This window comes from Temnothorax nylanderi, unplaced genomic scaffold (assembly GCF_030848795.1).
Source record: "Temnothorax nylanderi isolate EJ_2023f unplaced genomic scaffold, tnyl_v1.0 TNYL_tig0041_pilon, whole genome shotgun sequence".
Taxonomy (NCBI): domain Eukaryota; kingdom Metazoa; phylum Arthropoda; class Insecta; order Hymenoptera; family Formicidae; genus Temnothorax; species Temnothorax nylanderi.
The window spans coordinates 224,937-250,545 of NW_027249103.1; the positions used below are offsets into that span (position 1 = coordinate 224,937).

The following is a 25,609-nucleotide window of genomic DNA, read 5'->3' on the forward strand; positions in this document are numbered from 1 at the left end:
AATAGTAATAAAATATAAATTATGTTTGCTCAAATATAAATTTGGATGAACATGACAGTTTAAAAACGATTAAAAAATACAAATGTATACCAGTTGGCTGAATGAAACATGATATTGTTCAGATATATATCATAATCTTTTTTTTTTAATAAGACTGAAGAGAAAACAACTAATAAATGATATGAACTTATTCGTATGATTGAAACATATTAAATAAATTATTACTTACGATAACAAAGTGTAATGCGTATGAAATTACAAGATATCTCGTTTTCTAAAAAGTTTATTTACGTAAGGCGTCTTAATAGTAATATAAAAAGGTACATTTTTCCATTTATCCTTTATGACAAAAATAAAGGTGCATATTGTTATCGGAATAAGTACGTATAATATTATGCCGGTAAATCAGAGTACAACTAATCGCGCATGTAAAAACCATGAATTTTTTTGATAACTTACATAAGATATTCTCACTATGGAGAGGTAAGATAACATTAAGAGGACTCATGAGATCAAGGATATTGATAAGTGTATCTCGAAATAAATCTGCGCAAAACGCAAGTAGCACTTTCGGCTCATTTATTAAACAACAATTCATTTTTTTTACAATATATTTGTACTAGGCAACACTTTGGCTGTGCTCACCTTTCCATATTGAGAGAAGTTCTTTCTTCCTTAATGGCATGGTACGCTCCAAGTTACAAATATACTTATTATTATTAACGTTTCTCTTTTTTTTTTCTATGATCGACGAATAAAGATCAGTAATAATTTATATCATTTTGTGAAGCCATCATGCAACAGTCGATGTGTTTATCTCAATGGCCGAACGAAATATCATGAGCTTAAATTACATTACATCACAATCGCAGTATTATAATAATCATATTCATCGTAAGCATCGTTATTAAACCATCCATGTTATTTTCTCAAACAACCAGTAAGAGTGACAGAATTAGACAAATTTTATGTTCAAATTAATCGTGTAACATGTCAAAATACTCAATATAGATATTAAAAAGCACGAAATTTTATCTAATATTTTCTCAATACTAACTTTGTTTTATATATTTTTATACAATTCCTGAATACATATTTGTGACAATTGATCGCGCGTGCGAGAATATATTGAAATATTGTTAAAATACTGCGAAAAGAGACATTTAATAAAGTAATCGCACTAATCATATATTAGATCGAATGAAAGTGTCGTAATATTGAAATTTATTTGCAAGACTACTAAGCCAATAAATCGTGACGAATAAGAATATACAGGTTGTTCCAGAATAATATATGTAGATCATAGTTTCTTGTTGAAAATTGAAATAAATTTTCTTCTTTATGAAAATGTGAAGTAAAATTATCAGTTAACATCAATTTTCGTAAATAATCCTGGAACATCTTGTAAGCGAAAAGAACGAGTTACTAAGTGATAAGTAATTATTGCAAAAATATGAGCACGAAATTATTTTTGTATATGTACACATTAATATATATACATTGATCAACGTGCTGTTGTTGCTTCATCAAAACATTAAACTTTCATTTAATTTTGTGAAAATATGCATCGCTATGTTCTGTATCAGAAATGGTTAGTACAAGAAGCGTTAACTTATTATTTACATACTCTATTTCTCTTCTCTGACTAATTTTGATTTAGCCCTAGGACCAGCTAGAAACTAAACAAATTCCAACCGTTCAATCTACAAAGATAAAATAGAAAGCAATAGTATCATATAAGTAGCACTGTAAGATACTCTTCTAGAATATTGAGAACGTCACAACTAATTATAAGACATACGATTATGTTTGTTATTTTAGAAAATCAAATATATCCGTATTTATAAGGCCCAGTTGGCGAACCTATACAGATCATGTAACAAACTATAGAATTTTTAATTTTGTAAATATTAATTGGTTAATAACCGTTATGAATATTTTATATCTATAAACCATGACATGTGTTAAAAAATGAAATAAAGTGCTTATTTACGTAAGCTTTGTTATTTTTAACTGAATAAAAAATGTCAAAGTTTGATTATTTTAGCAAATATATATGCACCATTCGAATAGCACAAATACATTGCTCGGTACATCGAAATATTTTAGAAGACATATTTGCGCACACAAGCAATACTGAATTCTAGAAAGTAGGTCGACAGTAACCTTCATAGAATTAAAAAAAAAACAATAAATAATGTTTTACATATTTATTATAAAACAGTGAATAAAAGTTGCATTTAATTTCAGCAGGTATATAAAATTTTTTTAAAAATATTTTATACAACATACATGTTTTATGTACTGAAAAGTTTGTATAATTCTGAGCATCTTACAAATTACAATATACGGTCAACAATAATTTTCGTTTTTTGTGCAAGATACTGCAACAATACATCTAGACTGTCCTAGGGTTAAATGAATTTTTAATTGACATAATCATTTTGCCGTTTCTGAAGCCTGCTCAGATTTAGATATGTAGAGAGAATGTACCGAACAATAGTGACGTAAAGAGATTATTTAATAAATTACACAAGTATATTTATACTCGTGCATAAGTAATCGGTATGATTTGAGCCTAATTTAACTTTAGATTCTTTTTTTTTTTAGGTATATCCAAATAACAGGTAATATTCTCAGTTCCAGCAGTCTTCATACGCGTTACTCTGCTTACGGAATTGACAACAAAAGTTAACAATAATGATAACACATTATGCAAGTACACGAAGGTTAAAGAGTGGAGTCTTTTGACAAAGTGCGGTGAAAATAACGAGGCTAGCGTTTGCTGAAATCACTTCTTTTTCATCTACTGCTCATTATTAAAAGTACGAAAACCTGTTCTTTCATTTTATTCATTAACGTTAATCATACATTGTCGTCGTCGTGTTACGTCGGAATCATTCTCCATTCGAAGCACAAACAGACTGAAGTAGTTGAGTACGTTTTCTTTCTCTTTAAAAGCTGCTTCACACTCAGATAATACGACAAAGTGGTGGTACGAGTTGTTAGATCTGTAGCAAAATAAATAAAAACGAAGTTCTCTTAAACTAGTAAATACTACAGTATCTTTGTATTGTATACACTTTAACTAGCCAGTGCATTTTTTTTGTGTGTATCCTGACTCTCTGATTAACCTTCCTGTCTATGTAGCACACCTTACCACGCATTCTAAGGCATGAACTTCCTAGTGAGCTGGATAAGAGAGAGCATAGACCAGTGTGCCAGGTACTTATGTGTTAACATTCTTTTTTTTTTCTTCACTGTTGTAGCTAGATATACATTACATTATTAGAAAGTATATTACTATCGTATTTAAAAAACCGTTCCTTCTGCTCTTGACTTTACACTCTATCAAGATTCTTATTTTTCACAGACAGTAACTAAAAAAACCGTTTGCAAAAACTCTTTTCGTATTAGAAAGCAAAAAATAGACTTGAACTTCTTGAGTGGCTATGTCTGCGTATACTAAAGAATAATTTAACCCATCCCACGAATAACTTTCAACTTCTTTTTCTCACGTTCGTACCTTACATAACAATCTATTTTTTTTTTAATTTTTGTTAATAAATGCTTTCGATAAAAATTTAAACAACTTTTCTACCTGAATTGCTAATTGTTTAATCTAATGTAATATAAAGATTGATAATCGTACTGCGTTTGAGCAAATATTTTACGCGCTGAAATTGATTTTGCTTTGTTGGTCGATTTCTTTCCAAAGTTATTCGTGTGAATGGCTTAATCAGGATTCTGATATTACAACACACGCATACTTTTGCTTGTATAGGACGCAGATCATATGTTTTCAGCATAATTCTCCACGTCTATACAAATACACGCACACCCTTCTTCTGTGCCAGATTAGGGAGCCGTTTTTACTCACATCTGATACCATACTGGCGAAAGCATATGTCGTCAATCAATATTTAGTATTATCACTCTCATTGTTTTTGTTCTGTTTCTGTTCCCATATCCATGTCTCGTTAGACTCATTCCATCATACATTCATCAACCTGCCATTGTATGTTGTATTGGTTGTACATATTCAGATTGCAATTTAATACAAGACAAACCAAAAACATTGTAATCCTACGGTATTGTCGCAAGACAGAATATAAAAATGAGACATTATTAATTCCGAATAAAGTATGAAATACTTCAAAATATCGAATTCACTTTCGATCTCAAAATTTATAGTTTACTTAATTCCGTTTATCAAAAATAAATCCATTAAAATGTGTTTCTATATGTGTAGCTGCAAACAAATTTTCACGACAATCGATCGCCCGTATCTATCTCACATCAAAAACAACATTCTAGGAAAGCCACTTCTGTAAAACAAAGACACGCGCACGCACGCACGCATACATACACACAGAAGGATACATCATTTTTTAGTTCCTTGTACAATAATAGTTTGAGAATATTTTTAGCATACAAGTAATAATACAAAACGATACAAAATCCTAACAAGTGATTCATCTCTGTCACTATGTAATTGAGTTACTTCAAGCAATGAAGATCTAATAAAACATTATAGAGACAAGTAGCAATGTATATATACATATGCGTACATATGCATATATATATTGTGAACACGTGCTCTCTTCTTTGTATCCGTAGAATTTTGTCCATTTTAACAATGAAATTTAATACCTTTTTCTCATTTTGAATATTTATCCGTGTATACAAAACTAAAGTCGTTTAGCACACTTTAGCACTAAATTTAGAATACGCAATTTCATTAGTCTTTTTTTCCCTGTAGAACACAATGTTCATTCCTAAACCTTTTGTCGTTTCTTTTTCTTTTTGTTTTTTCCTTTTAGTTATCACAAATTATTGTTCCTCGTATTTATTATTGTTTCGATCATTATAACGGAGCTCAAATGTCTTCCAATACTTCTTTTTTTTTATCGGTGCAATTGCAACTTCTTTTTAATTACACAATTCACGATGCCCGCACAATGTCCGCACGGGACGCACTGGGAACAGGCTGTTCTTTTTCTTTTGTTCGGTAACTTTTCTTTGTCGTTATATGCCTTTATCTCGAAGTAAATCACTTTCTACCCACAAGGTCGTTAAAAAAAAATATATATATGTATATATACTAATCGAGCTTATAAGTGTAACACCGCAAGGTAAAGAGTGGGACTATGGATTTGGAGGAGGTGTGGTCGGTGTTGTATGCGCGGAGGGTGATGCACTGGCGACCATTGTCGGACTGGCCGGCTGTTGCAATGGCAGGAACGCTGATCCCAAGCTGGGTTTCAACTGGAATGCTGGAACGCACGGCTTTGGGCAATAGTCTAGTTTGCTCAAATCTATCATGGGCCGCCTATGCACATAGAAATATGAAAAAAAAGTTATTATTTAAACCGTAAAAAATGATACCCTAGGGGAGAGTGATCTCCGTTACCTCGCATCTTCCACAAATTTGAGGTTGACTTTCTCACAGCCATCGGGCGGTTCCCTCGCGAGGAACCTGTTAATGTGAGGAGAAGTGCCGAGACGTCCTTCTCTATCTTGTTCAGGTGTTGAACCACGGCTTCCACCTACAAATCAAAGAAGAATGTTGAAGTCATGTAGAAAATGTAACTCGTGGAGCATGTTGTTCTTTATGTCAATCGAAAATATGTAACAGAAATTCATGCCACTCACTATTTTCACAATGGTTGCTTACTCAGTGTACGTATATAAAGAATAAGTATAGATTTATGCAAAACAGGCGTCTTTGTACGTTTATTTTGTAATAAAATATAACAAATGAATGCGTAAAGAAATTATTTCTTTATATACTGCACTTAATAATATTAAAAATATAGAAAGAAATCTTGTATACATATGATATTAAACATTAATATTTTTGCTTTCTTATGATGTTAAACAAAATAAAATAAATATTAATATCTATTCTGAAATATATTGAATTTAAATCGCAATTATCATGCACTTGTAATATTATTGTTCGAATCTTTATGTGTGTACAGTGCATAATATGTAATATATTGACAACAATATTTACAGCTACAAAAGGAATACCTCACTCTAAAGAATAAAATGTATGTACAATGAGTGTACAAAACATTCATAGATATAGTAGCAAATCATGCAACTAATTTAGGTATATGTACATGATTTTGTTTAAGAATATCTGGTTTACCTATTGTGTATATTATAACATCTAATGATATGCATGTTATTGATGGTTAAAAAAATTGATAAGAGTTTGAATAGAAATTCGATCGTAATCGAAATAATATGATTATAAAAATCGTGACTACAAATTTGTCTGCAAACACAATTCGATATTCTTTTAAATTTTTACAAGATCAAGTTTTAAAAGTTTACAATTAAGTTTTATAGATTTGAGTTTTATATATATCTTGATGGTAATCTTTTAGAAATCGATAATAATACCATGCATATGAAACAGATATCTTAATGGATTTTAGTAAAAATATAACTGTACTCATTTATGCATATATACATATACACACACACACATACGTGTAAAACATGTATATATATTTATACATATATATATCGATACGTATAAGTCATTCAATGTGTAATATCAATCAATCAAATATCAATCAAATCGAGGGATTAAAAACACAAACAAATTTGTTAAATGAGATCTGTGAAAACGAAAAATCAAATCTTTCCGCAAATGTGCTCCAACCTTGTAAGAGATCGCTAGGCGGACGGGACGCATCCATAACACCAGGAATCAGCGGAGAGTCAGAATTCCTAGATGGAGGGCCTGTCTCAACAGGCACACACCTTCAGTTAGTGTGTTATTTATATTGTTGCATTTAGCCAGAAAGAATATATGTATGTATATATACAAGCTGGCTATAATGGCTTGATTGATGATAATCGGAAGGGTATCATCATACACAAAAAGAAGTTAAAAAATAGAATAAAATTTTTTACACAAACTTAATTTTTTTTACAAATTTTCGTATAAAGAAATTTTATTCTATATATTCCACTTATCGTTTTTTTTTTTATGTAGAATCATTACTTTTCCAATTATCATTAAGAGATTCACTCTACATATAGACTAAATGTAATCTTAAAATAGCTTGATTTTTCTTGGCTATTGCTCAGCTATCTTTTGAAGAGCTCATACTAGAGTTTATATTATTATGAAAATCTTTTGCATATTTATAACAATCATAATTATCATTATATCATCATCATCATTATATACAATCACCATGTATACCTGAAAATCAATTAAGCACAAAGATGTCGTTGCATAATTTACCTGAAGAATAAGAACTGGAGGGAAGGTCGGTAGCCGGTGTTTGTGTGTTGACACTCCGAGTGGCCCGCAATAAGTCTGCTAGAGGGGCGCGATGTCCTTCGGGTGTAATTTGCTCGCGATATCGTGCATACTAAAGAAAAAAAATTTCAAACTTATCATCGAAAGCAATATAAAGCAAAAGCTAAAAAAGAATACATAAGCAAAAACTCCATTTTACGAAACATGTAATTTGAAACTTTCATTTTATCTTACAGAATACTTTGCAGAATAATTATTGTAATTAACGATATTGTAAATGTACATTTTCAGTACCTAGATATAAGTACAAGTATTCGAGATAAAAGGCACCACATAGATATAAATACTCGTTGCGAAAATAATGAAAAGGTGAAATATAATTTCAAGTGCATATTTCTTTAAACAAGATTTCTGCCTTTTTCCAAATAAGATACATAAATAGCAAATTAATATTTATTCTATCTTATTTGAATTCTATCGAATTCTATTAATATATACTGGAAATTTTGTACATTACCTTGTCTTCTACTGGATGGTCTGCATCACTGTTGTTGGCTGTATTTTTGAGCACGAGTCCTTCAATTTCTTGATTGAGTCCTTCGATAGACGAACGCATTGGAGGCCTTATTGGTTTCACTGGGATATTCATGGGACTTGCTTTTGTACTCAAGCTAAATTGATTGTCTGCAAAGATAACGAATATTAAACATATGTTTAATTGATCTTGCAAATAGAACGAAGAGCTTTCGAAAAGTTACTCACGCATGGATGTCTGTGAAGCAATACTGGGCAAAAGTACTGAGTGGTCTCCGGGAAGTGCGGGTGGTGGGCCACCTGGCATTATTAGTCCGAATGCCGCTGTCCGCTCTCTACTGCTAGTACCTTCCTTATTTGTACGTTGTAATCTACGATAAAAATGTATAAAACAGATTTAGATTTTCCAATAAACGTATATAGAAGAAGAAAGAAGACACAGTCAACGATATAAACACACATACCGATGCCTGAAGTAATTTTTCTCCAATTTCTCATCGGTGACAGTTTGTTCTGTAGGATGACGTGTATGCATCTTTCTTGGCTCATTGGGACATTCTTCCGTCTATAATAAAGATAAGAGATACATGTGAATCAAACTAAACGAATGCCAAACAAGCGTTATGTGATGTAAACGTAGCATTGCTTAAGTTTTTGTGTAAACATTTTTGCAAGAAACAAGATATACGCACCTGAGTAGATTTGTCTACCAAAAGACTGGAATGCATATAATAGGAGTCACGTGGCCATTGTCCTTTCAAATAGATGGTATCTAGAGATGCTGTCCGTCGAATGCTCTGGCTTCCACTTAAGCTATCGCTACAGCGGCCGCTCAATGTTTTTGATTTGGCTGTAAAATATAATAATATTCAATTAAGCGAGAAGACGATGACGTAAAAATATTTCAATCTGAAATTAACAAATTACAAGATTAAAATGCAAAAATATATACACGCACCAGACCGAACTATAAGCATTGTTTTCGGTTACTGGAACAACTAAAAATTGTATTTGTGAAATAAAGTAATAAGAAAACATATAGATATAAAAATAACAAATACATAGTGTAACCGAACTAAAAATGTCTCTTCGGTTACTGTAGTTGTGATGCGATGCATATGCAGCATTATACAGGAATAAAAATAAAATTACTTTTCTCAAAAGTAAATTTTATTCCTCAAAACAGAAAAGTGTGTATAATTGAGAGTAACCGGAGCAAAACACATTTATGGATTGTAGAAAGGAAGTTATAAACAATATAAACATATTATGATATAGTTAATACACATTAATAAAAATAACCATCAGATACTTACCAGACAACAAATAAACAAATTTGGAATAGGCAATTCAATTGTACAAAAAAAAAGAGTATTTTCTTCATTATGTAAATTTGTTATATCAAAAAAAGAACATTTTTTTCGTTATGTAAACTTGGTTGAATAATAATAAAGAAACATAGAAAACTTCTAACACTAAAAGACGGTGAACAGCTTACAAGTCCTTCTCTTCTTTTTCCCATTCTGTATTGCTAATAACGAAAAGAAGAGAACCTTGTGTCAAATTGTAAACAATTTGAAGACTCAGGAAGTACTTTGATCAGACAGACCATCTCCCATTAAACTCTTCGTAGCTTACGTACCTTGAACCGAGTAGTAACGCAAGACGTCCTATGAAAAAGATGCTTTAACATTTAACAAATATTAATTTTGCACAGAGCACTCGAATGATTTGCGTACCTCTTAACTGGACCAGACTCTCCAGAGATTACGTGCCTTTCGAAGGACGAGTGACGGTACCGGCAGTTCCTTCGAGCCCCGGAGTCATCGTCACCCAGGATCAGATATTCCGCGACGACGACTCCGGTGCCTCGAGGGGGTCACGCGCGCGAATACGTACTCCTCGATCAAAACTCCACGAGCACAAAGAACGAGCCCGCGGCTCGAAGGGGGGAGGAGCGGGAGCGAGAGAGCGAGAGCGAGAGAAAGAGCAAGAGAGAGAAGGAGAGAGAGAGAGAGTGAGAGAGAGGGGGGGGGATCGACCGTACCTTTGTAGGACAGGGATCCGGGGCTCCGCTGTCCCGAGGAAGACGACGTCTCCGGCGAGATGCGCGCCCGCCAGACCGCGTTCGTCGGCGAGACGGTGGGGCTGTTGCTGTTGCTCTTGCGGAGGCTACTGCTCTGCCGGCCCTGCCTCATCAGCGAGCTCACGGGCAGGGTGGCGCGCATCGGGCCCTGCTTCGAGCATGGCGAGGACTTTCGCATACGCTGCGAGCTCGACATCTTCCTCTCACTTTCGCGGTGCGGCGGCGGCTACGGCGACGGCGACGGCGATTCACGAGGTCCGCGCGCGCGAACCAAAGCGGACGCGCACCTGGCGGCAGTGGCGGCTTCCTTCTCGGCTGGCGGCCGCTCTCTTTCACGCTCTTTTCTCTCAGGGCGCGGGAGCTCGCTGACGAGTCGCGCGCGCAACCGACTACGAACTACGGGCTACGGGCCGCTTCAGGGACGCCTGGCGTCCCGACGTGGAGGCACCTGCGCCGAGCGCTCTTTCACCGGGGAGGGTGAATTTTCCACGCGCGACGGCCGGAGAGTACTCTCGAGCGACGGCGACGACGCGGGTCGGCGGTGACGACAGCGACGACGGCAGCGGCGACGGCGACGGCGACGGCGACGGCGACGGCGACGGCGGCGCGACGACAATGCCCTACGCGTCTTGTAGTCTTGTCATTTGCAATGTTCTGCTGCTGGCTCGGCACGCGCGTCACGTGACCGCCCGTACTCGCTGGCCATTGGTGGCGGCGGCGCCCGCGGAGCGTTGTACTACGCGAAGACGTGAGGCACACCGCGTTCCATTCACTACCACCGTAGCAGCCCCAGCACCGTGCCGACTTGGCGAGTGCGGTAGCTAGCGTCCTATCGGCGTCTCGCTCCCTCGCGCGCCAATGCTCCCCTCCCCAGTCCCCGTCTCTGTCGCGCGCTCAGGGACGACGACTCTGGAGTCTGGACGACTCCTACGCGCAAAGCCGGGCACCTTGCGGCCGCGTGATGCGTGATAGTCGGGGACCAGGGCCAGTCTTTCCACGACGCGGCTCACGCGGCGCGGCGCGGCGTAGCGGCATGACTCCGATTAACATAATCGGTCATTAATTCGCCTGATTTTTGTTGATCTTAGCAAATTTTCACGATTCGCTGATCTCGTAATCTCTCCTTCAATCAAGTGTATCGAACAAAAAAAGAAAAAAAAAGATTAATAATTCTATCCATGCGAACGAAATACAACAGTATTATCTTGATTAGTTAATCGCCGATTAAATAACTCGGAGTCATTGGTCGGAGTTATTTTTAGGAGTATTTGAAAAGAAGGGATTTTTAATTCAAAATACGTACGCAATATTAAATACGATTCTTTCGAATTTAATTCAAATATTGAATTGTGAAATAATAAATAATCACATTTGAATATTATTCTTTTGAACGAATATAACGTGTACTTAAAGAATCGAATATAACAGGAAAAAAAGATTTGTAATTCAAAATGCGCAATATCAAGTACGATTCGATATCATTTGTTGTATTAAATTCTTTCGAATAATAAATAATCGTGTTTGAATATTATTCTCTCGAATATAACGTATGCTTGAATAATCGAATATTCAAGCGCGCTCGGGAGGGAAAGTATGGTCCGCGCGTTAATTAAAACCACTCGAATGAATCAAGCTTACATATTTATTTACAATGTATTTTATGTTACAGCGTGATAGAGTCATGATATATAAGTGTTACAGTTATAGCTGACGTATGACTAGATTAAACAATATCAAAAAATACAAACAAGAAAATATATATCAGTCTGAGTTTGCATGGTGTTTGCGATGGGTGGCTGAATCGATATTCGTTGAAAGAAATACGGGGGAAAAGAAAAGGATATCGAGTCAATTGGTACGCTACTTATGGTAGACACTTAGGCGACAATAGGACGTTGACGTACAAAAAAAATCAGGCTTAGCTTTTAGGATTCAGACTTTGAACAAAATGACACAACGTTACAATCAATGCGCTACGTTCCTGTTGAACTCTAGATAATACGTTGAATAACAAATAGGGTCAGAAATTTCGGAAGAATTTCGATGCAGATCGACCGCGACGAAAATTCTAATTTGATTCTCGATCTGCCGCAGCTCCGTCTCCATTCTAACACTTTGACACGTCGTGTACGTGAACACATTCTTCGTTGGGAATGTATGGAATTTGTATACAGACGATAACTTGATTTTTTTTTTAATTTAATTCACATTGGCATTCGTCACTCATATGTAGATAATGATTAAGTGAAGAGAGCACGTTTTTTTTTTATCTAAACGCCATAATTCCCAAAAAATGTGCGATTCACGTATATGATTACGAGTGACGATCAAAGTGTTGAGCACATCGGTACACAGAAAAAAAGAAGTGTCAAATCACAATTTATATACCCAAATTAATAAATTATTCATTGTTTCATATATACGCAACAATTTATAATCTTATAAGAATTTCAACTTTTTATTTCAACTTTTTTTTCTTGGTTGATATATAAAATTACTTCATTCAAGGAAGTTTTCTTCGCTTAACGCAATATAATGTTTCAAGATTTTCACGTTTAAGTTAAAGATATTTTTAAATTAAGAATATTCTTTTTTTTCTGTGTACGGTATCGATTTGAACAAAAGAAATATATATCAATCAATCGTCGTGAGATATAAACCGTACGGTGGCGTCTTCTCAATAAAGGCACTGTTATGCTTTTCGCTAAGGACTAACGTGATAATGCGTTTTATAGTAACTCGTCGTATTCGTACATACATACAAGCAATATGCGACAGTTTATATTAAATGTAGCCTATGGTAAATCACTCTGCGAAGCAGTTCATAAGGAATGTCGTATCTCTACGATACAGTCCGAAAAATAGGAAGTTATTACTGAAAGATTTCGCGTTCGCCGCAAAAATATAAGCCGCAAAACTTATTACAAAGATTATTCATTTTCATTAAATTTAAATTGCATGTCATATATATTCAATGTAGCTTTGCACGTTCTAAGAAAGATTTTTTACGATACAACAAGGATTTTTCTTGTCGATATTAACATGGCAGATGATTCTAAAACTGCAACTCGTATAAGTCACGTAAAAGATAAAATGGCATAAAAATGGTTATAAAGCTAATTATTTTAAGAATTGATTCTACATGGAGATATAAGTATGTTACGGTGAAAAAATATATTTTCCTGCTTTAAAGAAATAGAAACTGTAAGCCGTACGCATGTAAGTTTATCACTCTCGGTGTTAAGAAGTAAGTATCGAAGAATAAGTAGATATGCATCATGGTGATATTTAGCTAACACTTCACGATTATAACCATAATCTTCAGACGGGCGTTAAGTATTTCCGTAATGTATGAAAAAGTAATCGCGCGATGCAATAAATCCTGCTTAAGTTTTCATGCTAGTCCATAATTTATCCAGAGTAACTTAAACAATGTACACGTTATAAGACATATCTCAACAATGGAATCATTTGCACATTGATATTTATAAAAGTCGAGACGTAAAATCTGGATCGTCTTTTTTAACAACAAATTCCGTTATGATGAATGATACTATAGGCCTTCAAAAAAGTACATCATTTTCGAGAGAATCACAAGTGTCTCATGAAATTTGGAAGATATCTCTAGATATAAATAAATCGTGTCGCCAATTCTATCAAAATGTATGATAATACTGAAAAAATATATGTACAATTCTTATCATATTTCTAATTATTTGCATAGCTATCTTACATTAATTATAATTTATGTTTTTAGTTAATTAAAAAATCACGTAGTGCCGAAGTGAGTTACCCGAATTTCTTGTTTTTTAGGAGAATGCAAGAAATTTTTGCGGGTAATAAATGCTGCAAAGTTTGAAAGTATAAATAAAAAGAAGAAGAAATATAAAAATTACGTTTTCTGTATTACAGAGAATATAAATTAATAAATATAATTTAATAAACGTGACATGCAGGATAATAAATGTGAAATGATTTAAAAACATCAATAGTTTTAAATTTAAAAAAATGTTTTCACGACTGGTTAATAAAAATATGCTCATAGTTCACAAAGAAAAATTTTTTTATCTCAATAGTATGGTATCCAAGCAATCTATTCATATATGCTTGATTTTATGTAATGCAAAGCTCTGCACTATTATGAAAGGGATGTATTGTAAAATAATATAGAACGGCAGTGTATGTATATGTAATACTTTTGTATAACACTATACATCCGCGAATAATGATACTCTCCTTATTGAAACAAATCAAGACTAGAAGTTGTTTAGATTATCTTGATAATCTTGATAGTTTTAAATTTATAGTTTAATACTACAATAAAACTTCTTTTGTAATTAACTGAATTTATAATATGCTATATTAAGAAAACATTAATTCTATCGTGAAAATATAATATATCCAATCGATAAATCTCTAAGCATCAAACCGATTGTTGAAATATTAATTAAAAATAAGTTTTATCTGAAATAATACAGATTTACTTTTTTTAAATTTAATTTCCATCAATTAAGGTTTTAGGATATTTTATGTTTCACAAGATGAACATTTATGTAACCGAGTTTTAATTCAGTTTTATCTTAAGATGAGTTTGTGCTTGTACAAATTAGGAACATTGGGATATAAAGCCAGATGTTAAAAAAAATTGTTAATGAGAAAAATATAGTATCTCTTGCAAGTTCGTTAATAATGAAAAGAGGGGGATGATTTTTCGATTGAAGATCCTGTAACATCCAGATTTATTATAGTTTTAGAATCATTAGATTATTTATTATTTGTGTATATTTCTTTTGCTATTCAATGATCAATTATGATTGCGATTGTCATATGTGTGGATGAATATTTGACATGCAAAACAAAATGAACAACTTTCAAGCTTAATTTGGCAAAATCAGGAAAGGATTATCATCAACTGATGTATCTAGATTAGTCAGTAACAACAGAGTTGTTTTTATGCATTCAAACGATTAAATATTAATCGCGATTGACTTAAAAAAATTATCAAACAATACAAAAAAAGTATACATACAATAAGTACTGAGCATTTTGAGTGACTTTGTTTAAAATGGTGAGAACTTTTGTATTCCCACACACGGATATGCAGAAAACGAGAGAAAGCAACACTGAACGTAAAAAAAAAAATTAAATACATTTTATAGATGAAGACAAAATATAAATTGTAGTATATGTGATGCTATATATTGCAAACCGAAGTTAGAATAGTAATGTCAAATTTATTTTTGACATGACTATTTTATCTCACGTCTTATACTAATTTATAAACTATATATAAAAATTTATAAAAACATAGGCATTACATTCGTAATATGTGATGTTACAAGTCCCACAAAAACCTGAATAAATAATTCTAAATTAGATTGACTTTTGTGGTACCTTTGTAATGAGCTTTCCTCTCGCTCGCGAATTTAAATTTTGATGTTTAAACAAACAATGACATTTTACCAGTACCTGTATTTTTTTATACAATCATTGCCCAAATCCACCACCACTAGGTGATTATCTGGCAGCACGGCTATGCCCGAGGGACGTCGCAATTTCGAGCTGTGTGAGTCGATTTCGGTTAAGATATTACCTCCGCCTAACATTAGTACTTGTATTATGCTGCGACCCTTGTCCGTACGGGTACCGATTATTTTGCCGTCCGCGTCTACGGCTATTCCTCCATAGACACCTTTCCCTGTCGTATACATAAATCAAATATGCTAAAATCTTTATCTTCGTCACGACGAAATAGATTTTCTATTTTTATATAGTATTACGGTATCTCTCGAGTTATTTTCAGTTAAAGAATATTTCAAACAAATATGTAGTTATATATGTACAGAAACTTACCTTTGCCTTCAGGATATATTTCCTCGGAGAAATCTCCCTTCGCGGAGAACACTTGAATTCTGCTATCGGCAACTAAAATCTCACCGGCCGGACCGACAGTTACAGAACTGATTAGCTTGAACGTGCCTCTCTTACCAACCTGTTAACGTTTCGTGATGACTATACGAGGACCATATGAAGCAACTTGCAGTGAAAGTTCATATATTTATGTAAACAAAAATTAACCTGGAATAATATCTTGCCATCTGAATCAAATACGAATACACAGCTTTGACCGTTGTCAGCGACAAGTATGTGCCCGTAACTCTTGTCCACTGCAATGTCTATGGGTTCCTGGAACACAAAAGCAATGTCGTAATTAAGAAAATAAGAAGTACTTATGTAAATTTTTTTGCGATAATAATTACTAACTTGAAATGCGTTATGCGAGAACGATCGGATTGTATCACCCAACGAAGTCATTTCCGTAATCTTTCGCGTCCGCCAATTTACGACTACGAGACCTTGTTGAGAAATACCTATTCCCGTGCAACTGCGGCCCTCTAAGCCTTCATTGTTTATATGCCTTTGAAACTCCAAATCACAATTGAGTACCTGAAACAATACGAAAACATTTAAATATTTTGCTACGTAAAATATTGCGTTCTCCATTATATCATTCCAAACAAACCTTAATACGAGAATTTCCAGTATCTAAAATATAGATCATTCCTTCATCGTCCACTGCAACCGAGACTGGCTGGTGAAACTCGTCTTTCCCGTTACCACGTCTTCCATATGTTTTAATAGGTTCATTGTGCTCGGTCGCGTCGAAAAATAGCGGATAATCTTTTATAGGTCGTTCAAACACCGACACCTTCAAAACGTATCGACTTGCAGTCGGTGGTCGGAAGTAAATTTCGTAAGTTCCATTCTCCAGATCTTTCACTTCTGTCTCAATCGGAGCGTTCTGATTGTCCGCATGCATGTTGTCTGCGAGCGTCAATTCGGCGCTAATAAGATCACCGCCGATATTTCGGGGATGGCCGTGATAATCCACCGTTTCGACTATGACGATCGTTTGTAGCTTCACTATTGCCAAGTCTTTCAATCTGGCTCGGCACAAACCTGATGTAAAAGGCATAAATATAGAAAATGCGTCACATCGCAGATGTCTTAAGCATTTGATTCATACTAGGTCATGACGCTAGATTATGAATCTACATCTTACATCAGAAGTAAGGAGAAACGCGCGATTATGAATTATAATATATAAACGAGTAATCTTTTTTTAAAGTCTCAGTACTTTACTATATTAATTAAGATACCTGGTAATGTTGTACTAGAACGTACTCGTCCTAAGTTATTCAGTGCCTGCTCCAATTGGGAGAGAGCGTCATTATGATTGAACTCGAACGTGATAAAAGCATTCTCCTTGGGTTCGCTGAGAGCGGTCGCTGCATCGAGCTGATCTGACAGGCTGTTAATACGTTGGGTAATATTCCGGACCTCGACCTGTCAGATTAAATCTCACGGTGTAAAGTGATACGCACGAGAAGTAACGTTATATCAATATATTCTTTATTATCCTCTACCTGATATTGTAATCCTTCACATTCTCCCTCCACTTTGGTTTTCTCCGCTTCAATAAGAGAATGTTGCTCCTCAAGTACGTGTTTCTTATCACGAGCTGCAGCAGTTACGGCAGCTTGCAATTCCGTTCGACGTTTATCCATTTTTGCGATGATTTCCGCGAACTCCGTGTCTACCGCACTCAAACATTTTTCCGTCGATGCCTCCAAACGTTGCAGTTCCGTGCTTACAGAATCCTGTGCCTGTGTTAACTAAAAAACGTAACTCTTAACTCAGTAAGGATCGAGCAGTCTCGTGTTAAGTTTGATGAATTCTCACTGCTTAATTTGTAAACGTTATTTGGTACATAAATATAGCAACGTACATAAAAATTAGGATACTATTACAAAAGTTATTATGAGATACTTTATAAGAAATGTTAAAATATAAGTGAGACATGTTTATACATATAAACGGCTTTTGGATAAAAACTTAAGTATTAAATTTACATTTGCATCAACAGACATAATGTAAAGCATATAAAAGTAAAATTTAAGTATATAATAATAAATAAAAATAAAGCATAAAAACTCAAAAAATGTATCGACTAACATAAGGCATAGTGCTCAAAAGTTAAAAACAAAAACTAGTTTTCACCTTGGATATACACTCGTTAGCTTTATAAAGCAATATTTCGGACATTCTTTTTATCGCAATACTAAAGGGGATGATTGTATGTTCCGTACATCCAGGTGACGTCCCTGCATGTGTCCCACCGGTACACACTGTACAGAACACTGTATCACATGTTTCGCAAAATAATAATTCCTGATTTATATGAACTGAACACTTTGGGATGACCTGCAAGTAAATCGATATAATGATACTCACGGCTATTAAAGAAAAAAATTGTATCTGCATTAAGTGACAATTCTGCTCAAACATACCTCTCGTCTTTGCCGAGACATGAGATCCAGTAGTTGATTTACGAGAAAACTCGGGGGCAGTGCGGGTACCCCTCCACGAGGAATAGTTATTAATTCTCTACAAATGGGACATCTAAACGCTCCTGTCTCTCGTGTTTGAGACGCAGCAATCCTTGTCAAACAATGTAAACATACCTGTAATAAACGGATATAAGATTATAAAGATATATATTTATATATTACATGCAATATCCATATAGAGGATGTTTTATTTTAAATATAAATCATACCGTGTGTGAACATGGTAGTAATTTAGGTGTATGCTCGCTGCCATCGTAAACACAGAGACAGGTGCCACACGTTAAAAAACTCTCATTAAAATCTTCATAATTTATACTGACTGTCTCTACCAGCATGGAGCTCATGCTGACCATCCTCTCCCCGAGCCGCGTCCTTAAAACAAACAAGGAAAATTGCTAATTAAAGTCAACATAATCCAAGCATTGCAGCTAAATATTAAAAAATAATATTAAATAAATATAATGTGTATACAACAGAGACAAAGTATAACGAGTAGAATGTATAACCCAAAGGTAATCTTTTTCATCGCCAGTAATAATTAACCAAAGAGACGGTTTAATTCGATTCTCAACTGGCCATTTATTAATATAATATTCAAATACACAACCCATGGACCGCAAACCATGCCAAAACGTTGTGTATTTGAATATTATATTAATGAATGGTCAGTCAGGTCGAATTAAACCGTCTCCTTTGGAACGTATAATTTAAGAAATAAAAAAATTAATAAATAATAAATAAAAAGATATATAATTCATATATAAGAAGATAATTTGTTTAGTTTCTTCTTGTCCAAGATTTGAAAATATTTTTGCCCAAAGATAAAATAAAAATTTCTGTAAGAAATTTTACATATCGATTTACAATTAAGATAAATAATATGCATAAAAACTAAGAGGATAATTTGTTTAGTTCCTTCTTGTCCAAGATTTGAAAATATTTTTGCACATAGATAAAATAAAAGTTCCTATAAAAGATTTTACATACCAATTTACAATTAAAAGATAAGTGATATAAAGAAAAAAAATTACATTTTGTTATTCAAAGTTTCTTTACTAGAAATAAATAAAAACAAAAAATACTTAAACAATTGCATATACAGATCGTTTCTCCCAACGTCCGTCTACGAACAATTGCATTTTGCGCATAAGCGCGACCAAAACAAACCATAGGGTGCATCTACCGAAAAAAAAAAGGAGCACTCACTGTATAGCTAAACGCAACGCCTCCATAATGACTATATTCCGCTGGTCGTTCTATCTAAAGCACGCTCCACCACGCACACAGCCCTCTCTCACTCGAGCTTCCTTGGAAATCCTGAGGAATCCAACGATCACGGTGGCCGGTGCATGTCGCGTCAACGCGTCACCCTCGCCGCCGCCGGACACAAGAGGAAGAGAGACGGACGACTCGCGGAGGCAAACGCAACCATGCCGTAGAATTGCGACGGACAACCCCGGACTCCGGACTCGGACTCCGGGACGCGACGCGACGCGACGCGCCGAATCGATTCCGAATTCCTCGCGGACGAGAAAGCCACGGAAACGCGGAGCGCGAGCGACGCGTTCTTTCACGGCCGCATGTCTCGCGGATGCATATAAATAAATGCGCCGGGACGCTCGGCGACCGCGAAGAGCGACCCGCGCGCGCGCGCGCACGCGTGTGTGTGTGTGTATCGGCCCTTTGTCTACCAGTCTACCTCCGCTCCTCGCGATCCATCACCCGGACGAGCGGAGGGCGAGGGAGCGAATTCACGCGCGCCACATCGAATTCCGCGCGCCGCATCGCGACCGATGACGGTCTCGGCGACGATTTTTTCTCTCGCGACAAGAGAGGGGGAGGGGATGCTCTGGCAAATCTTCTTCCGGACGTCCCGGTCGCGGTCGAGGTCCTTACTCGCGCACGCACACACGGGAGACGATCAGGGACGATCGCGAGATCCACGGGGACGACGTCGAATCACGTCGAATCTCGGCGCGTCACATTTTTCCTAAACAAAAACACAGCCGGACGCGCGGGACGACGGCGGCGGCGGACCGCGGATGGCGCAGCGCAGCGAGCCGCATCAGCTGCAGAGCGCAGCGAGCTGAGCGAGCAGCGAGCAGCGACTCACGTTTGGGCTACAGGCTACAGCTGCGCCGTGCGCGCGTTCGTCGCCCGCGGCTGGCCACCGGGCACCACCGGCCATCACCTTGGGTCCGTTCCGTTTCACGCATGATGCGCGCATTGTCTATAGTAAACGTTACGTATGCTATAGATAAATGCACGCATATGCGTGAAACGGAACGGACCCCTTGGCACGCGCGGGCGCCGCGAGCACGAATTTTCGATAGTTCCCGTATCGCAATTTAATTATTCTTATGTCTATTTTCAATGTAAATTAATTTAATCGTGTTTTAATTTACTTTCTATCTTTTTCTAATTCTTAGAACTAGACGGTCTGTAAACTTGAAATAAGTTGGACGCTAGTTGTGGAGAAAAAATTAAATAGCCCAGCAAACACCAAGTAACAGTAAATGTAACTTACACGCAAGTTACAATTTAACATTTACATTGTCGAGTAGGAAATTGTAACTTGCATGTAACTTTACTGTTAAGCCTTGTGTACACGATACTAGAAATCGGTCCGAGTTTCGGTTTAAGCCAATCAACTTGCAGCTCTTTCAGGAAAAGCAGCAGTTTCATTGGCTTAAACCGAAACTCGGACCGATTTCTAGTATCGTGTACACAAGGCTTTATACTTGGTGTTTGCTGGAAAGATTTAACAAATACAGATATATATATATACCTATGTGTGACTTCAAAATTACATGGCGCGTTATAGAAGATTAACTAATAAGAAGCTTTAACACTGGAAAATGCGTATTCTGACGGAATATGAGTCACGGGAAGATTTTCGTACGTATAATTTCGATTCTTTAAAGATACGGATTCGAAGGGGGTTTGGATTAGTTTGGAAGCAAGTTCTTCGGTGGCGACGTATACGGTCCTGGGGATCAGTCGCGATACCATGCGGCGCCGGCGGCGGCGCAAGAGAAGAGAAGAGGGGTAGCCGTCGCGTCACTCGCGCCGTGGAGAGCGGAGAGCGGCGAGCGGGCGAGCGCGAGGTTGAATCAGGTTGACTGTTGAATGTTGAATTGCGGCGGAGAGCGTGGGAGAGATAGGCAACGCGCCGTGTATATAATAAAGGAACACGCGTGTTCACGGTCGTGCAAACCCTCTCTCGTGAAACTCTCCACTGCGCAGTCGAAAGGTGCAGCGACCGACCGGCGTGTTTGCGCCTTGCACTTGTGGCGGTACGACCGTATACGCGCACATACCTACGCACACCCGTGTGCGTGCTGCGTGGAGTAGCATGCAAACGAATCAAACGATATCTTGACTTGGACGTTACATTATATTAATTAGCATACGAATATATTTTACTTCTCGCTCTTCTTTTTTTCTAAAACGTTTGAAAATTCTTATTTTGATGACATTGTTTTACGAATGGAATACTTAGTTTTTGTTTTTTTTTATTAAGAAAGGAGCGAATGTACAAAAGGAATATATATATATATATATATCTAATTTTAAATTAAAAAAATATTTTTAAAAAATATAGCAAGATATCCGTACATACAAATAGTATTTGTATTTAAATATAAAAGATACAATTATATTATATCTCTCATTTATACAATATCTAATTATAATGTGTAAGTAATTGTATAAACGTGAAATTATAATATACAATATTATAATCTCATGCTTATATAAATAATAATAAGCAAGATATACGTGATACGTGATACTCACATGAAAGGGCAGCAGCTCATGAAGCTTTCTTTGATAACAGCAAATCTCTGATTACTTCGCCGCAAGTACGGATCCGAATTGTCGCCAGCCAAAGGAACAATCTCACGCAGTCACGTTTTCTCCCATTTCCTTTTTACGAACAAAGCTCAAAGCTCACACCATAGTGAACCCTCGGTATTTTCAAAACATCCGTGACGGCCACCTGTCCGATGCACAAGATAAACTTTGTGTCGCACTTGTCAAAACGATATTACCTGCGTCAATCAGCTACGTGACATTACTTATATCCGCGTCATTCGCGAAGGTATCTCGATAAGAGTCCTCGTAAAAATAACTTTGATTATTTTTAACGCGCTTTTATCTTCGTTTTAACGAGACGTCGCGCCGTTAAGAACTTAATATAAAACAACGGGATATTTCGCGTTTTAACGGATTAACAAACCTTTCCCCTTAGCGGGCGCGCGACTGCATCCGTTAAATTCATTAAAGGGATCTCTCCCGAGGTCCCATCCGAGATCGATACCGCGCGTACCTGCGCTCACGTGCGCAGAAGAAACGTAAACAGTGTCGGCAAGAGCGCGCTTGCAATATAAACACGGCACACGGCGAGTGGAAGCGCCGTCGCGTCGCGTCGCTGACTGAGAAAGTGAGGAACCGTATATCAGCGCGGTATCAAAGCTTTACGACAGACTATCTCTGACTGCCCAGGCGATGCCGTCCGCCGTCGGTGCGTTAACCCCTCGCCCGGAACCGATGACCGGCGGAAATCCGCCAATATATTTCGGCAGGCGACACCCGACGCCTCCTCGAATTCCGTCCACTCGCGCTTGTACGTTTTATACCTTGACAAATTTTCGTTCCGCGCGAAACGCGCGCGAAGCTACGAGACGGGAAAAAAATCGCGAAAAGCATATATATATTTACGGTGAGCCTTCGCCGCGTCGCAGAAGGAAGGAAGGGGAGAAACGTGAGAACCGAGGGATCAACGTTCCCGACTTGCAGCGTATACGTTTCCTTCGCTCACCCACCAGCTCTATCTCGACACGCAGTTTTCGCGCGCGCGTCGCGCACAGAGTCCGTCCCGCCGAGAGGAGTCCCAGAATACCGGGATACCGGGCCTATTCTTCACCGAGCGACGAGGCGCAAAACGGAACGATCGCGCGAACTGTGCGAAAGCCCGTTGGGTGGTGATGACGAGAGAAGACGCCGCCGGATACTCACTGGATCCCGTGGACGTTTCCCCGCTGCGGCGGCTACATCACCCGCGACGGGTGACGCGGCACGGCGAGGAGCGAGGAAGTCGCGGGAAGCCGCTCCGACGGGGACATGCCCCGATCTCTCTCTCTCGCTCGTCGCGTTTTTCCTCCTCGGGACGGGTGGTTTCCTGCGAGGACGAGCGCGGATATCGATCTCTCGCGATTGCAGCAGGTGTCACGGCTGCACCAGCTGTCGTGTTTTCGCACTGCGAGGCGGCGGCGGCGGCGGCGGCGATCACGACGACGGCGATGACGATAGCGATGACGGGGAAGGAAGGCAGGAGCGAGAGAGAGTGAGAGAGAGGGGTGTTCTCCGCGCACGGGAAAAACGAAGCGGGGATGAAAACACACCCTCGGGAGCGCGGACCGCGCGCGCGTGCGCGCGCGTCACGCTATTTGGGTCACGCGGCGCGCGGGCGCGACGCGCGATTTATTCGACTTCGGTGAGGAGAGAGACGGCTGGCGATGACTCGGGACGGCGACGATGGTCCAGACGTGCGAATACCTCCACCGTCCTGGACGTCGGTCATGTTGCTTCGAGGGGAGACTTTCATTTTCCGCCCATTCTCCGATGCCGCGTGAACTTTTCAAGTTTTCACTGATATCACAGAACGATTATGGGTCCGTTAACGCTTTCAGTGCCGATGATGTAACTATCGCATCACGGCTTATGTAAGAGATCGTTGACGCTGTCGTTAATGTTATCGTACGTTAAGCTTCGTTATTTCATTGGCTTCTGTGAGAGGTTACCGCACCTTTGCTTGGCGGTTAGACTGGTAAAATACATTACGAGAGAACCTTTCACTTTTCACGTTTCCGCTTTTAGAGAAAAAATATATGATCGGTCTTCCAGGATCCTGCTTTCAAATGGACGCAATGGGACCCGAAAGTTTGTATAGGGGGAAGAATATTTTGTGGAGCTTTTAAGAAGAAAAATCATCGAGCAGGAAGTCGTTTATTATCTATGAAAACTCAAACGAGTTGAGAAACCTTCAAGCTTTAATGACGGTATTTATAGCCCAACCTTGTGTTTAAGATCGTCTTAAATTCTTTAAGATCTTGAAATACCACACGATCCACTTCCTTGGACGGATGAAGTCTTAAGACCATCAGACTTAAAACGATCTTAAATATAGAATTGGATTCTGACTACTGTCCTAAGTGTTAAAACATGTAACAACGTATTAAAGTTTAAACGATTTATGGTTTTTCTAGGTTTTTTTTGCTGATGACGGACAATCTCAGATTCTGCGGAAGTATTCGCGATACAAAGGATACTTGCCAGGGCCTCCTCAATTCCCCGAAAGAAATCCCACAACGGAACCTCTTCTGAATCTCGACGAGGACGAATATCGACGCGTCTCAAGCCGATCATCTGTAGCGTCGGAGGAGCATCGATTACAATCGACTACGAAGCGCGCAGCGCTTGATTGAAGCGTTACCGAGAGACGCATCCTTGGCCTAGATATCCTGAGAGAGATATCTCGAAGGGATAACGCGAGAGTCTGATTGCGCGTCGATCTTCTCCACTGTCCGCGACAACGCCGTTCCGTTCCGATCGACCGGATCGCCGCGATCTCCTTTTCCTCTTTCCAACTCCTCAACTTTATTCCGCGCGCGAGAGCCAGCACCTGCCGGCACGACTACGTGCCGCGACGTTTTTACCCTTAAAGCAACGTCGGATACACACGCTCGAGCATGCGCCGCTGGAAGTGGGTCATTAGGAGCTTGACCGAAATCTTCGGCCAGGATTTCGCGCTAGTTCCTTGAAACTCACCGATCGTTAATCGGCGAGAAGCGGCGCGTGACTTGCGCGATGTCGGCAGACGAGCCTCACGATACTTTTCGTTAAATGTGCTTGAAGTCACTTTCGTGACTACTTTAACATAACGATTAGGAAAGAAGTCGTTTGATAGTTGTTGTAGAAAAAATCATTTTTTTGTATATTATATAAATTTTTATTTAAATAACATTTGGCGATGGATAGTCTTCTTTCCAAATCGCTCTTATCATGGATGAATTATAAATAATGAATAAATATGATACAGATTATCACAATTTTAGAAATGTGGATCTAAAGTACTTCAGAGATAAATTTTCCAATTAAGCATTTAAAGTCTTCGGTATTTTAATCTTACTAAATGCTGTCAATGTGTACAATAACAAATGTATAGTACAATACTATACATATAAATTTCTGAATCATTGCTGAACACGTAGAATCATAAACGCTTTA

At 37.7% G+C, this 25,609-nt stretch overlaps 2 protein-coding genes across 5 annotated transcripts; both read right to left on the reverse strand.

Moving 5' to 3' along the window:
• Positions 1-267: 267 nt before the first annotated feature.
• On the reverse strand, positions 268-10,696 carry LOC139771525 (glucocorticoid-induced transcript 1 protein). 2 transcript variants are annotated; one of them, XM_071704360.1, is made up of 9 exons: positions 9,870-10,695; positions 8,515-8,672; positions 8,287-8,387; positions 8,051-8,193; positions 7,806-7,972; positions 7,271-7,400; positions 6,680-6,760; positions 5,414-5,549; positions 268-5,332 (listed from the first exon to the last, which is right to left on the reverse strand). In XM_071704360.1, exons 1-9 carry the CDS (start codon positions 10,102-10,104, stop codon positions 5,149-5,151), a joined length of 1,335 nt encoding a protein of 444 aa, XP_071560461.1. In that variant the 5' UTR covers positions 10,105-10,695; the 3' UTR covers positions 268-5,148. The 2 variants fall into 2 exon arrangements, with proteins under 2 accessions (XP_071560461.1, XP_071560462.1); XM_071704361.1 differs by lacking the exon at positions 6,680-6,760 and having other exon boundaries at positions 9,870-10,696.
• An 836-nt stretch (positions 10,697-11,532) lies between these two features.
• Positions 11,533-23,471, reverse strand: LOC139771523 (tripartite motif-containing protein 2). Of its 3 annotated transcripts, XM_071704355.1 has the most exons (12): positions 23,339-23,471; positions 22,118-22,319; positions 18,529-18,691; positions 18,260-18,433; positions 17,970-18,173; positions 17,336-17,584; positions 17,069-17,255; positions 16,432-16,868; positions 16,173-16,355; positions 15,987-16,094; positions 15,762-15,900; positions 11,533-15,606 (listed from the first exon to the last, which is right to left on the reverse strand). In XM_071704355.1, exons 2-12 carry the CDS (start codon positions 22,135-22,137, stop codon positions 15,368-15,370), a joined length of 2,103 nt encoding a protein of 700 aa, XP_071560456.1. In that variant the 5' UTR covers positions 22,138-22,319; positions 23,339-23,471; the 3' UTR covers positions 11,533-15,367. The 3 variants fall into 3 exon arrangements, with proteins under 3 accessions (XP_071560456.1, XP_071560457.1, XP_071560454.1); XM_071704356.1 differs by lacking the exons at positions 22,118-22,319; positions 23,339-23,471 and adding an exon at positions 19,526-20,528 and having other exon boundaries at positions 17,336-17,575; XM_071704353.1 differs by lacking the exons at positions 22,118-22,319; positions 23,339-23,471 and adding an exon at positions 19,526-20,526.
• Positions 23,472-25,609: the final 2,138 nt, after the last annotated feature.

What these genes read in the sequence shown, in the direction of transcription:
- LOC139771525 (XM_071704360.1), bottom strand. Translation starts at nt 10,104, where the DNA reads ATGTCGAGCTCGCAGCGTATGCGAAAGTCCTCGCCATGCTCGAAGCAG. An exon ending in TGGTAGACAAATCTACTCAG is followed by an intron (nt 8,388 to 8,514) that starts GTGCGTATATCT and finishes TCTTTATTATAG; the next exon opens with ACGGAAGAATGTCCCAATGA. An exon ending in GCCTAGCGATCTCTTACAAG is followed by an intron (nt 5,550 to 6,679) that starts GTTGGAGCACAT and finishes TTTGATTTGTAG; the next exon opens with GTGGAAGCCGTGGTTCAACA.
- LOC139771523 (XM_071704353.1), bottom strand. Translation starts at nt 19,551, where the DNA reads ATGGAGGCGTTGCGTTTAGCTATACA. An exon ending in GTGAAGGATTACAATATCAG is followed by an intron (nt 17,256 to 17,335) that starts GTAGAGGATAAT and finishes TTAATCTGACAG; the next exon opens with GTCGAGGTCCGGAATATTAC. An exon ending in AATATATCCTGAAGGCAAAG is followed by an intron (nt 15,607 to 15,761) that starts GTAAGTTTCTGT and finishes TGTATACGACAG; the next exon opens with GGAAAGGTGTCTATGGAGGA.